This window comes from Aspergillus glaucus, assembly GCF_001890805.1.
Source record: "Aspergillus glaucus CBS 516.65 unplaced genomic scaffold ASPGLscaffold_10, whole genome shotgun sequence".
In the NCBI taxonomy this organism is placed as follows: Eukaryota; Fungi; Ascomycota; class Eurotiomycetes; order Eurotiales; family Aspergillaceae; genus Aspergillus; species Aspergillus glaucus.
In genome coordinates, this window is record NW_019170462.1 from 635,804 (window position 1) to 649,130 (window position 13,327).

Here is a 13,327-nt window from a genome sequence, read left to right on the forward strand (position 1 = left end):
TTATTAATTGTTTGTTACATAGCATGGGTCCTTGTCCTTGCATATAGACCTAATGAATTGTCTCCTGCATCTGGTACTCTTTTGTAGACCAATCCTCTCCAATTCCTCGTCAAGCTACGTATTCTGCCTAAGGCATAAGTATGACTCACGTGACTCACCGGGGATAAGCTCTATCTCCGAAACGAACTTCACTCATCCATCTTTTCTCTCGTCTTCTCTTTTCTTCGGTCAATTGTGTTTTTGTGTTCAAATCGCGGGATTGACCCTGTTCTACATTCTTAGTGAAGTTCTGTTTGAATCATTGATAGCTTGGTTTCACAATCTGTCCAACGGGCGAGCAACGAGCGAAGAGCAAACAAACCGCAAACCTGAACCACATCCACATCCACATCCACAGATCAGAGACCAAAAATAAACCACCAGAGAACCCCACAAACACCACGGACGCAATGCTCTCCTCACTTTGGGGCTCCAAGCCCTCATCCTCATCTCCATCCAACGAACCCGCCAAACCAAATGACCAACAACCCTCCACCACCACCACCCCTCCCCAAAACCAACCCGAAAACCAACAACCTCAAAAAGACTCCCAATTCCCCCAACGACCCCTAAAACTCCTCCTCGCAGGCACAACCTTCCTAACCCTCTCCCTCTACCTAACCCGCCGCGCCCTCCGCGCCCGCCGCCTAACCTCCATCCCCCCTTACTACACCTCCTCCACCTACCACCACCCTCCCGTCAACGGCGCCCTCGACGCCTTCGAAGCATTCAACCTCGCCACAATCAACGTGGTATCTTTCGCGATGGTGGGGACGGGGGGTGTGATGTGGAAATTGGGTGTTAATGATGTTGAGGATGCGAGGAGGATTACGAGACGGTTTATTGTGGAGGAGGGGACTGGGGAGGGGGTTGATGGGGTTTGGGGTGGGGAGGTGAATAGTGGGAAGGAGGAGGATGTGGAGGCGGAGAAGGCGATTGAGAGGTGGGTTGTTGAGACGTTGGGGTTGAAAGGGTATGAGGAGAAGAAGAGGGAGATTTTGGAGGAGAGGGCGCGGACGGAGGGGGGGAAGAGTGAGAGGTGATTGCGGTTGGTTTTTGTGTTGGATGGACGATGGAGGATGGATGTACGAGTAAACATGCTACGCCACTCATGCAAATAATACAATGTACAATTAGTAACGAATGACGAAGACGGTTATCCATTGCGCTATCCTGAATCCCATATAAACCTATTCCAGCCGCTCATACCTCTCCCTCGCCGTCTGCCTCGTCTTCTCCAAAAACTCATCATACCGATTCCTCGTATTCCTCCCCGCCTCCTCAACAGCATCCCCGATCTTACTCCCCTGCGCACCCAACCCAACACCCTGCGCATAAACCTCCGTCGCAATCGGCGCCGTCATCCCCGTCCCCTGAGCACCAAGACCAGAACCAGCCGACCAGCCCATTTTACTTAGCAGTGAGGCGCCCTTCGATGGTTGTTGAACGGGGTGTTCTTCTTCTTCTTCTTTCTCTTTGGGTGGAGCTGGGGCGGTGGGTTTGGTCTTTGTGGTTGTGGTTGTGGGTGGTTTGGTGCTGCCGAAGGCCTTGCGGCGTTCTCTTGCGCGGTCGCGGTATTCGGGTGTTGGTGGGATGATGCCGTGTTTGACGAGTTTGTTTGTTGCTTTGGTGACTAGGTCTTCGTTTTGGAGGTTTGTGCGGTGGAGTTGGCTGAGGCGTTCGTGGCGGTTGACTTCTACTGGGGTTTTGAATTGGCGCATGCAGAGATAGCAGCAGTTGCGGGTTAAGTCTGCGTATGACTGGGAGGGCGGTGCTGCGTCGGAAGGAGAACCACCGTCTGAACCGGATTCTCCAGGGGCAGTTTCGTCGAGGTTCTTCTTCTTGATGCCGTGCAGTTCTGCATGGCGATTACTCCAGAACTGCAAATGCGACGGTACAACTTTCTTGGTTCCAGCGTTGGCGTTGGCGTCTGCTTTTCTCTTTTTGCTCTTTTCGGGATCTTTGTTGGTTTTCGCTTGCTCTTGAACAGTCGTTGCGTCGCCTTTGGGTTGTCCCTGGGCGTTGTCTGATTCTGCAGGCGACACCGTGAGTTCTGTGACGTAGCCTTCTTCATCCCAATACATGAGCTTCAATGATGGGTTCATCAGAGGGCTAAAAGTAAATCGTTCCGTGGCTGCCGTCAGATTCATCACCGGCACGAATACACCGGCGTGGATGTAACTGACCAGGACCGGCCTGGACGAGATGGTGAATTTCTCAAAGGAATTGAGGCGGGTCACGGCGGCTTGTGCATCCTGAAGGGAGAGGGTTATTAGTTAGGAAGTAAAGGATGATAAAGACACATACCTGAACTGTAGCGAATTCCGCAAAGCCGTATCGCCAGCTTTCGTTGGTCCTACGGTCTCTCACCAGCAAAACACGGCGGATAGAACCCTCCCGGGCTCCCAGGTTGGAGTCTCCGGTCGTAGAAGCCACCTTTCCCTTTTTCTCCGTTTTGGACGAGTTATCCGAGCCGCCAGATGCTGGCTTATACAACTTGGCAACTCCTTTGGCTAGAAGCTCTTCTGTAACAGAAGACTCCAGTCCTCTGAAAATGAGGAACTGGGAGGCTTGGTTATCCGGGGCGACATCGTTATCGCCGTAATTCTCGACCTTGGGAGCGGCTATACCGGGTGGACCGGCCGGGCCAGCTTCTACTCGTTGTTAGTTATGTCGTGGACAGAAGACAGTGCAACATACCAGGCCGAGGAGCTTGACAACGGAAGCACTTTTGACGAGTGGAGTAGTTGACGATTGCGCACTGAAGGAGTCAGTTTCGTATATTCGTTTGGCAGCAACTGACGCACCATTCTACATGTCCAATCACCCTCCGCTCTGGCGCGAGCCCGGTCTTCCCTCTCTCTGCTATATGCGACGCGAACTCTCGTTCCGCGGTCGTCGCCGTTGTAGTTCAGTCCAAGGAGATAAATAGAAGGGAAGTTGGGCTCCAAGAACGCGCGCGAATGATCGATATCACAGAATCTGAGGAATCCCAGTCTTCGTGAAACCTCTGGCAGAGTTTATTAGAAAAAATCGATATCCAACATAACGGTTCACTTACTCGTCTGCCGATCACGAATCACCCGAACCTCTTCCAAACCCTCGACATGGTAATATTCATTGAGTTCATTCGAAATCTGTTCAACGGGTCGACCGGACGCCCGGTGACAACCACATCTCAGCTTCTTGCCATCAACAACGGGAGGAGTATAGCGCAGCTCTGAATCTTGTGGTGCAGTGAGGGGAGGAGTTGTCCAACGTCTTCTTCCGCCATCTCCACCGGTAATCCATCCATCATGACTTCTCTGCTTTCCTGGCCATAATACGGTCCGCGACTCCGTCGAGGGCTCCGACTGCGACTGCGGCTGTAGCTCCTGCTGCGACTGTAGTACCGGGGCGAGTCGAGGTCTCTGTATGCCGGTCTTCCGCGCCGAGGAGGTGAGCGCGACGATGGTCGGCGACGGTAGTCATCTCGGTCTCGGTCTCGACGGTTTCTTGAGTCGCGATCCCTGGAGAATTCGTGTTGCCTGTCTGCTGCGGAGCGCTGGCGGTCTTCTTGGTTTCAAGGACAAAGATCAGTAACAACTCAGTTGAAGCTAATAAATGTGGTGCCTTGGTTATTGAAGCAGCTATTCAGTAGTACCGTGCGGGGAGGAGCGTATACCGCCAGGCGAGCGTGATCGGGATCGAGAACGGTCGTCGTACATGCGGCCGTCTCGGCTATCGCGGGGAGGATAAGGTCGTTGGGTAGGACCCGGGGGGTACCTGTTGTCGTTGGCGTACGGATGAGACATGGTAGTCTGCACAGAGCAGTAAAAGAAACAGAGTTGGGAGAGCTGAAAAGGCGACGGCCGTGAAAGATGGGGATTACCGCATACGGCAGAGTGGCAGAATCCGCACCGCCTACCATTCACGCCCAGCTTCAATCCTCGTTCAATTTTAGTGAGACGATCTGGCTGGTGTGAGACAGTGAAACGTGGATCTTGGGTTCAGCAGTAAGACTCGCTACAATGTTACAGCGAGCTACTGGCATACAATGGCGTACAAAGTATGGCTATCTACTCCGTACATACGGAGAAGCACATGAAGAGCCTCTGTTCAGCCATTGGAACGATGTGTATGACTACTGATTCATTGATCTTCATATTGTGTCTCAATGACTGGCTAACCATCCTAGACAGATCCATCGCAACCAGTTGAATAGCTACATGGGTACTCGTACACAGAAACCTACCCTAATTCCACGGCATATCACAGTCGGACAAGTGAATCCAACAACCAAAGTCCGTTCCTGTCGTCCTTTTTCCACGTCGCATACTCAAATGGTCAATCCAGCCCGTGGATCTGCTCTTCGCCATTCACAGCGCAGTCAACATGCCGGAGCTTTGCATAGTTATCCACCGATAATTTCTCCGCAGAGCTGCCCCGCGGTGGATGAGGGACAGCTGTTCTCCTGTTTATATACAGCTCTACGCAGTCTTTCAACTTGATTTCTCCTGCTCATACACAATTTAGTGAGCTAGCAACATGGCCAAACCCGGAAATGAAATCCACCGCGCCTGGTGGAAAGAATGCTCCGTCTACCAGATCTGGCCCGCATCCTACAGAGACTCCAACGATGACGGCATTGGAGATATCCCCGGTATCATCTCCAAGCTCGACTACATCAAGAACCTGGGCGTGGACATTGTCTGGCTGTGTCCGTCGTACAAGTCACCTCAGGTGGACATGGGATATGACATTGCCGACTACTACAGCATTGCCGATGAGTACGGTACGGTCGCCGATGTTGAGAAATTGATCCAGGGGTGCCATGAGAGGGGGATGAAGCTTCTTATGGACCTTGTGGTGAACCATACGAGTGATCAGATTGAGTGGTTTAAGAAGTCTAGGAGCTCGAAGGATAATGAGTATCGGAATTGGTATGTCTGGAAGGCTCCTAGGTTCGATGAACAGGGCAACCGACACCCGCCCAACAATTGGATGTCGCATTTCCAAGGTATGTCTCACCTATCTGCTTCAATTGGATCGGTTTCTTACTGTTCGTAGGCAGCGCCTGGCAATACGACGAATTGACGGGCGAATACTACCTCCACCTATACGCCACCGAGCAACCAGACCTCAACTGGGAACACCCACCCGTCCGCGATGCCGTCCACGATATCATGCGTTTCTGGCTTGACAAGGGAGCTGATGGATTCCGAATGGACGTCATCAACTTCGTCAGCAAGGACCAACGCTTCCCAGACGTTCCCGTCAAGGATCCACGGACCCCTTGGCAATGGGCAGACAAATACTATGCCAACGGACCACGATTGCACGAATACCTACAGGGAGTGGGTGATATCCTCAAGAAATATGATGCATTCAGCGTGGGCGAGATGCCGTTTGTCAAGGACACAAACGAAGTGCTGAAGGCCGTGCGGTACGACCGCAACGAAATCAACATGATCTTCAATTTCGAACATGTCGATATCGACCACGGAACGTACGATAAGTTCGAGCCTGGAAGCTGGAAACTCACAGACCTAAAGGAATTCTTCGAGCGCTGGCAAACTTTCATGTACGACAACGGCGGCTGGAATGCCCTATACTGGGAGAACCACGACCAACCCCGTTCAATCGACCGGTACACAAACGCCAAAGAAGAGCACCGCGTTATCTCATCCAAGATGCTGGCCACAGCTCTGGCACTACACGGAGGCACGCCGTTCGTGTACCAGGGCCAAGAAATCGGCATGCGAAACATCCCTCCGTCCTGGGGTATGGAAGAGTACAAGGACATCGACTGCCTGAATCACTGGAACCCACTCGTCCGCAACCGCCCCTCCGACACAAATGCACAAACCATCGCCCGACAGGAATACCAGAAGAAATCCCGCGACAACGCCCGCACGCCCGTGCAATGGACATCCGCACCTAACGGCGGCTTCACCGGGCCCAACACCAAACCCTGGATGTCCGTCAACCCGAACTACACCAGCGTCAACGCGGAAACCCAAATCAACGACCCCAATTCCACCTACACATTCTGGGGTCGCGTGCTGGGCCTCCGCAAGAAGTACCTCGACATCTTCGTGTACGGAAACTACACCCTTGTTGACCGGGATAGTCAAGAGATATTCGCGTTCACGAGACAGTATGACGACCAGAAGGCGATTGTTGTGTGTAACTGGACGGAGACAGCGAGGGAGTGGGATGCGAAGGCGAACGGGATTGAGGATGTGAAGGAGGTTATTCTGGATAATTGGGAGGGGGTGCAGGAGACTGCTCAGCGACTTGAGGGAGGGAAGTGGTCGTTGAAGCCGTATGAGGCCGTTGTTGCTCTTCTGTAGCTGTGCTGCCTCTATACATAGTTTAGTATGGGAGCGTCATATCAGCCCCACCTGATAAGCATATCAATTCACCCCTCAACAGTTGCAATTAACATCCTCTTTCCCTTTCTCTCTTCCTTTACACTCTATAAAAAACAAAGGCACAGATACACCACCAAAATGTCCGATCCCACACCACAACACCAAGACCAGTTACCAGCCCACCTAAACCCATCAAACTACCCCCAAACCCGCACCCACCCCTCCCTCAACATCCACCTCACCCTAACCTACGCCCCCCTAAACCCCCAAACTCACATCAACGCCATATCCTCCCCCTCCGCTGGCGCAAACCTCCTCTTCCTCGGCACAACCCGCGACACCTTCGACAACCGCCCCGTCACAACACTCAGCTACACGACCTACCCGATTCTCGCGTTCAAAACGCTCATGGATATTGCTGAGAACGCGGTTAGAGAGCATGGACTGTTGGGGGTTAGTATTGCGCATCGGCTGGGTGAGGTGCCGGTTGGCGAGTGTTCGATTGTGGTTGGTGTTAGTGCGGGGCATCGGGGGGGTGCGTTTCGGGGTGGGGAAGAGGTGCTTGAGAGGTGTAAGGAGAGGGTGGAGGTTTGGAAGAGGGAGGTTTTTGGGGATGGGGGGAGTGAGTGGAGGGCGAATACTGAAAGGGATCGGGATGGTAATTTGAAATAATTGGATTTAAGGGTACGTTGGAAAGAAAGATGGTTTTGGGTATGGCTAACAGAGTTGGGATATTGTACAGTGCAAACTAGAGTACATATGGTACAGCTACAGCTATTGTCCACCGGTCAATGACCGGCCCTCACGCTTCCAATCGTTGATGTGCTCCAGAATCACCTTCGATGCTGACTCGGGGGTATCTTGACGGCCGATACATTCGACGAAATCGTTCTCGGGATCTGCCACCATTAACACACGATGTCATGAGCGATGGGGAAAAGGGAGAACATACCCATGAGATAGAAATAGATACTATGATCCACCAAATAATCCTCTCCCGGCTTCACATCCCGCGGCGTACTAAAGTACACCCGGTACATCTTGCACACATGCTTCACCTGGTCATACGTCCCCGTCAACCCAACAATCCCCGGATGAAACTCTTTCAGATATTCGCGCAGGACCTCGGGAGTGTCTCGGACAGGATCGCAGGTGATGAACACAGGCACGAAAAGGCTCGGGTCGCCAGTCGCCTCGTTGACCTTATCGATGATCTCGGCCATTTTGTCAAGTTCGTCCGGGCAGATATCGGGACAATGCGTGAAGCCGAAGTAGACCTACCCATCACCCAGTATTAGTATATGCACCAACAAAACAAACCAAAACCTGGGTATATGTGAACGTACAAAACTGTACTTCCCCTTCAAATCCTCCGCCGTAAACTCCTTCCCCTCCAAATCCCTCAACACAAACGGCCCCCCAACCTTTGGCCTACCAACACCCTTACTCATCTCAGCAACGCGCTTCCTCGCCAATCGCTCCTTCTCAACCTGGAAGTACACAATCATTCCTGCTCCAGTTACGACGAACAGCAGCGCTGCTTTCCACGAGAACGGGCCTGTAGAGTTGCGGGCGCGCAGCTGGCCCATTGTTTTTGCGCGGGCGCGGAGGGAGGTTGTTGAGAAGGTGCGGCTGGTGCTGGCGTTAGGGGCATTTTGGAATTGGGGGATGAGTGGTGTCGATTGGAGGATGGAGGGTCGCGGGATGGTGCGGGAGGAGGATGCGATTGTTGGGGTGGTGGTGCGGGTGGCTCGGGGGAGGAGCCGGGGGAGGGATTTTAAGGTGGATGCCATTGTTTCTTCGGTTTGTCTGTCTCTGCGCTGGTGCCTGACAGACAGTTGGTGGATTGGTGGTGATCGGGATTGGATGTGAAATTGTGCCCGCGATCTGCTCCGGATCTACAGTCCAGAATGGGTTTAGCGTGTAGTCACGTGGTATAACGGCCTGGCATTTTCATACTGTTCGATATTTGTAAAGAAACTACGATTGAGAATGAGAGGAAGAGAAGCATTCTCTAGGATGGTCAAGTAAATGGGGTTCGCAGGTGACAAAATTCCCGAAATATATTAAGTATCGCTTGGTATCAATCTGGGTATGAGTAGAGACATGCTAATATACAGAGTAAAGTAGTAATACACGCATGCTCTCGTGCTCGAGAGCAGCAAAATGGAAAATTATAGTAGGCAGGTGCCTACAGCTCAGCAATTTCATCGATGCTTAGATGGGTTTCCAAGGTCCCCTCGCTTGACTGCCGCAATTTGCGCTGCACAAAGCCATCGAGGTTCATCCGTTCTTCATCACTCAGGAGACGCATCCGGTCTTCAAGTGTAGTAAATGGCCCGAAATATCTTTGGTCGAGGTAAGCCCAGTAGATCTCATCAAACATGGCGCCGTGTCTTGCCGCGAGGCAAAACCAGAATAGCCCGTTTTCCATGGAGTCTTCCATGGCGTCTGAGAGACATTGCTCTTCTAAGAGCGAGTCCTCGCAAATCTTCCTGGATTCGCACTCTCGGAGTGCCTCCAGGAATATGGAGAGTCGAGGCATGTAGCGCTCTAGGAAGTGATCGAGGTTCATTTCCCAGTCTTCTGGGCGCTCGAGTAGCAGCCACCAGGGCGCAGCGTGGGTGAATTCCGCAGGAGCAGCGTATGACCACTCCCAGTCGAAAGCGCCGATAATCTCAAGCTTCGATTGGTCGACCAGAATATTGTCTGGTCTGAAGTCGTCACAGAATAACCGGAAAGGGCCATGGCGGTGTTCCTTGGACACCTTTCTTGATATTCTGCGGAACAGACAGCGAGCCACATACTTCTTTCGACAGTCTTGTTCGTTCATCACCGCATCATTGCGCTGGTACTCGAGATGGTATAGATGCTGTTTGGCGAGTTCTTCGAAGTAATCGGCCGCGTTGCTGAACCGGTCTTCCGCAAATGCGCTAGGCGGAATGTTGGAGAACTGCGCTATCCGGTTCATATTAAACGTCAACGGCCTTTTGTGTACAGACCAGTCGCCCGATTTATCCTGTCTCAGGGCTCCGATGAACGAGAATTCCGGTTTGGACAGCTCAAGGACGATATCAGCTATATCGCGATATGCCTTCTTCAACGCACACTCGGAAATATGCAGATTCAACGTCTCGATCTGTTTCATCGGATCCCTGAGATACCTCGACAGCAAGTTACCCTCTAAAAGGGTCATGACGACGTAGGGCCCAACCGCACACCTCCCGGAGCCCAGTACGGTGGGAATGGGTATCGGCGTATTCTCAGCTAAATATCTCATAATGGCAACCTCATCCTGAACCTTCTCGTGCCGGAACACGGCTCGGCCCAGTGCCGTGAACCGGACCAGAACGCGACATCCGTCCTCGTAAGCGACTTGGTAGCAAAAGTTGAAGGCACCATGGGAGAACCGTGTTGTTGAAACTGGTATACCAGGCCGGTGTTGAAGGGCTAGCTTGGTAACCAGCGTCTCCGAAGAATTTTTAACGAGGTGTTGGATCCATCTTTTGAATATTCGTTGGGATTCTTGCTCGGCGAGATGATCAAAGTCCATAACGGCATAACGGTTTTTTTGATCGTCAGATTGATAAGAAAAAGGGATGAAAAGTAGTGCCCTCTACCTCAGGCATGAGAATGTGCTTGCTGAGTCAGCAGGCACGCGGCTGTGGCAACGCTAGTCTATTCTTGGAAACATCCGGGGTAATCCCGACTTCGTCTTTTCACACGATGATAAGGACTACACCATTGCTGGCTGTGGTGGCTGTGTTTCTATATATTCTGACATGAATGGCTTGATATTAATCGTGACAGTGTGCCATGCAAATTGGCAACGGAGACGACGATCCTGATCAGGCAACAGAATATCTAAACCTGACCTTATGATTATCGGATGACCATCCTCCTCTATACCGGAAACCCGAGTCATTCAGAATGGTTTATGGGGGAAAGCCTAGTACCGGGTGCCAGAATTGCCGTCAGAGACGGATCAAAGTATGTCATCACGTTGTCAGTTGAATAGACCGGGGCTAACAGCTGCAGTGCGACGAGGCCCGTCCGCATTGTAGGGCCTGTGTCCGGACTGGTCGGACTTGTCCCGGATACCAGCATCCACTAGATGTCGCGCTAAGAGGGCAAACAGCCTTTCAGCGCAGGAAAAAGGGTGCCCCAGGCAAGCAGTCTCCTGCTTCAAAGGCAATCGTGCCAGAGAGACCTTCGTCATCGGAGGGCTCGATATCTACTATCGTTGATATTTCCCGTACACCAGAGGCACCAGCCTCTTCGGTTTCACCAGTTTCGACCTCCAGTGACTCTATTTCCAATACACTAGAGATTTCCCGGCTGGTTTCTCCGGTTCCACCGGCCACGACTTTCAATGTCTCTATTCCTCGCAGTATCTACCCGCCTATGGAGGATACAGTGATCCCATTATTTTTCAATTCGTATCTTTATCTCCCCAAGGATCCTCAAATCAGCAATGGCTTCCTGGATCTCCTTCCTCAGTTCTATTCTGAGACGCAAGCCGGGTCGTCTGTGCATCTGAGCTTACTCGCAGTTTCTGCCTTTTCCGTGGCTGCTTGGACCGGCGAGCGAAATTCACTCCAGTTGGCTGAGCACTCATTTCTCAGAGCCCTTCGGAAGACGCGTGAAATGTTACAGACAGATATTGATGGGAATTTGAACGAGATTCTATTAACTGTTCTTTTACTTTCATTATATGAGGTTGGTTCTAGTTTCAACCTGTTCATTTCCTTTGTCTAACAAGATCAGGATTTCGTCTCTAAACGAGATCGACAATTGCCTCCTCGAGATCATTTACGCGGAGCTATTGCATTGATCAATAGCAGGAGACCTGAACAATTGGACTCGCCTTCGTGCAGATTATTGGCGGATGGTGTTGAGCACGAAGTGGTAGGTATAGCCTCTTTACCCTCCAATTTCATGTTAATGAATAAATAGATCCGAACGTCAATGGGTTTAGCCCACCCAATGGTCCCAACACCAAAGGTCTGGCCACTCACTGCACCAATAGCCCAGACAGCACCAGAACAATTGCAGATGGCCTCTTCCGGACTGGTGAATCTCCGATTAGCATGGGAATCACTCGCATCAAGACCTCCGTTACAAATAACCGAATTTGAAATCCTGCACCTTATGTCACAAGCCCAAGAACTGGATGCCAAACTTGTTAACTGGGTTCATACCGTACCACCGAATTGGCTCCCTAGTCCCGCCACTATGATACCCCAATCCGTCCGCGTGGTGGGTGTTTTCAATGATCGATGTGACTGCTACTCGGATTTATGGGTAGCAGCAACATGGAACTCGTACCGCGACTCGCGAATCGTGGTACAGAAGATCATCCTCAGCTGTCTACGCATGCTCACCGACACTGGTACCCAACCTATACCGTCCTCAAACCAGGACACCCTAACTTTGAAAACCACCGCCGAAGCCACCATCCAATCTCTCGCAATGGACATCTGCGCCTGCGTCCCCTTTCTTCTTGGCAGCCAGATGGAATCCGTCCAGTTGAACCCATATAAGGTCGAGTACCCCGAGGCAGAAGGGAGGCCAGTCACGCATGGACATCAGCAGACGGCGCCACTGCTGGGCGGGTGGTTTCTGATAACGTTCTTGGGCAATCTGTGTACGTCGGGGCTTTGCTTGAGTGAGGAGCATTTGATGTGGATTCGGGGACAGATGCAGAGGATATTGCAGATCTACAATTTTGGGGCTACTGCGCCTGTATAGCTAACCTTTTTGGGAATATGTACATGTCGACCCTGAAGGGGGGTTCGTTGAACATAATACAATAAAATAATTCGTCGACTCATCTCCTGAACACGATAACACCAGTCAACAGTTTTCATATTTTCCCCTATTCCCAAGACAAGATACGCACCGTGTACATGTGCAACCGACAGGAAACAGACTGCAATTGCCACTACGAGTCAAAATAGTCGCACATGAGCGACCGCCGAACAATCTACCCTGATTTATATAACCCATCACGGGCTTTGAATCCGGATTGGTCTTCGTAAATCATTTGCCCTTTCTTGTGGGGTAGTTCACTCAATCTATCGCTCACCCGAGGAACGGGTTCAAATATAGTTCCTATCTCGATATACCCGGCTACAACAATGCCAAACATCCGGAGATCTTGTATCCCCTTCTCTTTCCTCGACCTCAAAGCTATATTCCTCCGGAAGTCTGAATCAAAATCCTCCGATGAAGAAAGACAATACGCCCTCCTCTCGGATCCCGAATCCGACTCTGATTCCGATTCCCAAGAGTCCACAATCACCTACAAATACCTCGAGAATGTCCAGCAAACCCAAAGCCAAGATATTTCAGCTCAAATCCGATTCGCAGGCGAATATCCACGCATCCAAGAACCTCCCAAGGCAAAGGCCAAGACCAAAACCGTGGCGGTAAAAGAGCGTTATGTAGGGTTCGGCATTGGCGGCGCGGGGAACATGCGGAGGTTAGTCTGGATTATTACACTTGCATGTGCTGCAGTGAGATTCGAAATGTGCTGACTGGGTCTATCAGGGTCCTCGTGCGAAATGGACGGTTAGATCGGGTTATTTCGTGATCATCCGGCCATGGTAATCATCACGGTAATACTCTCGGTGATCATGCTACATGGTTAGTATTGTCTCAGGGTGGGTGATAGGGTCTGCAGAACGCCGAAAGCAGCGATGGCTAGCCCTTGGCTTTAATATGAATCAAGACGAGCATTTCTGGGTGAAGGAAGAGCTTAAAATAAATGCGGAAATTGAAATCCCTTGCTACGTACCTTTTTGACGTACTTGGGTTAGTGTGTTTAAACCTCCTTGCTAGGGCTCTGGTATGTGGATGGCAGTGAGGAGGCATGGCTGAGCTGGGAGTAATGATTTGGGATTAGTCTTTTCCATTGAGATACTACTAAT

At 51.3% G+C, this 13,327-nt stretch overlaps 7 protein-coding genes across 7 annotated transcripts; 4 read left to right on the plus strand and 3 right to left on the minus strand.

The window, feature by feature from the left end:
- Positions 1-224: 224 nt before the first annotated feature.
- Positions 225-1,351, plus strand: ASPGLDRAFT_47192 (uncharacterized protein). The gene has a single exon (XM_022546608.1). It carries the CDS (start codon positions 450-452, stop codon positions 1,080-1,082), a length of 633 nt encoding a protein of 210 aa, XP_022401021.1. The 5' UTR covers positions 225-449; the 3' UTR covers positions 1,083-1,351.
- On the minus strand, positions 962-3,815 carry ASPGLDRAFT_47193 (putative G-patch domain protein). The gene is made up of 7 exons (XM_022546609.1): positions 3,704-3,815; positions 3,299-3,591; positions 3,101-3,176; positions 2,847-3,049; positions 2,740-2,800; positions 2,347-2,693; positions 962-2,294 (listed from the first exon to the last, which is right to left on the minus strand). Exons 1-7 carry the CDS (start codon positions 3,744-3,746, stop codon positions 1,230-1,232), a joined length of 2,088 nt encoding a protein of 695 aa, XP_022401022.1. The 5' UTR covers positions 3,747-3,815; the 3' UTR covers positions 962-1,229.
- Positions 3,816-4,290: 475 nt separating this feature from the next.
- Positions 4,291-6,496, plus strand: ASPGLDRAFT_322068 (glycoside hydrolase family 13 protein). Its single transcript, XM_022544144.1, has 2 exons — positions 4,291-5,038; positions 5,089-6,496. The coding sequence occupies exons 1-2, from the start codon at positions 4,567-4,569 to the stop codon at positions 6,372-6,374; spliced, it is 1,758 nt and encodes a 585-aa protein (XP_022401023.1). The 5' UTR covers positions 4,291-4,566; the 3' UTR covers positions 6,375-6,496.
- ASPGLDRAFT_322087 (molybdopterin synthase catalytic subunit) lies at positions 6,484-7,496 on the plus strand. Its single transcript, XM_022544145.1, has 3 exons — positions 6,484-7,079; positions 7,138-7,143; positions 7,202-7,496. The coding sequence occupies exon 1, from the start codon at positions 6,534-6,536 to the stop codon at positions 7,065-7,067; it is 534 nt and encodes a 177-aa protein (XP_022401024.1). The 5' UTR covers positions 6,484-6,533; the 3' UTR covers positions 7,068-7,079; positions 7,138-7,143; positions 7,202-7,496.
- Positions 7,159-8,108, minus strand: ASPGLDRAFT_47197 (SCO family protein). Its single transcript, XM_022546610.1, has 3 exons — positions 7,742-8,108; positions 7,348-7,672; positions 7,159-7,294 (listed from the first exon to the last, which is right to left on the minus strand). Exons 1-3 carry the CDS (start codon positions 7,982-7,984, stop codon positions 7,170-7,172), a joined length of 693 nt encoding a protein of 230 aa, XP_022401025.1. The 5' UTR covers positions 7,985-8,108; the 3' UTR covers positions 7,159-7,169.
- A 317-nt stretch (positions 8,109-8,425) lies between these two features.
- ASPGLDRAFT_47199 (phosphotransferase family protein) lies at positions 8,426-10,013 on the minus strand. The gene has a single exon (XM_022546611.1). It carries the CDS (start codon positions 9,946-9,948, stop codon positions 8,587-8,589), a length of 1,362 nt encoding a protein of 453 aa, XP_022401026.1. The 5' UTR covers positions 9,949-10,013; the 3' UTR covers positions 8,426-8,586.
- A 115-nt stretch (positions 10,014-10,128) lies between these two features.
- ASPGLDRAFT_47200 (Zn(II)2Cys6 transcription factor) lies at positions 10,129-12,371 on the plus strand. Its single transcript, XM_022546612.1, has 4 exons — positions 10,129-10,385; positions 10,434-11,114; positions 11,163-11,303; positions 11,352-12,371. Exons 1-4 carry the CDS (start codon positions 10,326-10,328, stop codon positions 12,144-12,146), a joined length of 1,677 nt encoding a protein of 558 aa, XP_022401027.1. The 5' UTR covers positions 10,129-10,325; the 3' UTR covers positions 12,147-12,371.
- Positions 12,372-13,327: the final 956 nt, after the last annotated feature.

Excerpts from the sequence above, each read along its gene's own strand:
- ASPGLDRAFT_47192 (XM_022546608.1), top strand. The coding sequence starts at position 450 with ATGCTCTCCTCACTTTGGGGCTCCAAGCCCTCATCCTCATCTCCATCC.
- ASPGLDRAFT_47193 (XM_022546609.1), bottom strand. The coding sequence starts at position 3,746 with ATGTACGACGACCGTTCTCGATCCCGATCACGCTCGCCTGGCG. Across the intron at positions 2,694-2,739 it reads TTGTCAAGCTCCTCGGCCTG|AAGCTGGCCCGGCCGGTCCA; the intron begins GTATGTTGCACT and ends AACAACGAGTAG. Across the intron at positions 2,295-2,346 it reads CGGAATTCGCTACAGTTCAG|GATGCACAAGCCGCCGTGAC; the intron begins GTATGTGTCTTT and ends CTCTCCCTTCAG.
- ASPGLDRAFT_322068 (XM_022544144.1), top strand. The coding sequence starts at position 4,567 with ATGGCCAAACCCGGAAATGAAATCCACCGCGCCTGGTGGAAAGAATGC. Across the intron at positions 5,039-5,088 it reads TTGGATGTCGCATTTCCAAG|GCAGCGCCTGGCAATACGAC; the intron begins GTATGTCTCACC and ends TACTGTTCGTAG.
- ASPGLDRAFT_322087 (XM_022544145.1), top strand. The coding sequence starts at position 6,534 with ATGTCCGATCCCACACCACAACACCAAGACCAGTTACCAGCCCACCTA.
- ASPGLDRAFT_47197 (XM_022546610.1), bottom strand. The coding sequence starts at position 7,984 with ATGGGCCAGCTGCGCGCCCGCAACTCTACAGGCCCGTTCTCGTGGAAA. Across the intron at positions 7,673-7,741 it reads TGAAGGGGAAGTACAGTTTT|GTCTACTTCGGCTTCACGCA; the intron begins GTACGTTCACAT and ends GGTGATGGGTAG. Across the intron at positions 7,295-7,347 it reads TATCTATTTCTATCTCATGG|ATCCCGAGAACGATTTCGTC; the intron begins GTATGTTCTCCC and ends TAATGGTGGCAG.
- ASPGLDRAFT_47199 (XM_022546611.1), bottom strand. The coding sequence starts at position 9,948 with ATGGACTTTGATCATCTCGCCGAGCAAGAATCCCAACGAATATTCAAA.
- ASPGLDRAFT_47200 (XM_022546612.1), top strand. The coding sequence starts at position 10,326 with ATGGTTTATGGGGGAAAGCCTAGTACCGGGTGCCAGAATTGCCGTCAG. Across the intron at positions 10,386-10,433 it reads GCCGTCAGAGACGGATCAAA|TGCGACGAGGCCCGTCCGCA; the intron begins GTATGTCATCAC and ends TAACAGCTGCAG. Across the intron at positions 11,304-11,351 it reads ATGGTGTTGAGCACGAAGTG|ATCCGAACGTCAATGGGTTT; the intron begins GTAGGTATAGCC and ends ATGAATAAATAG.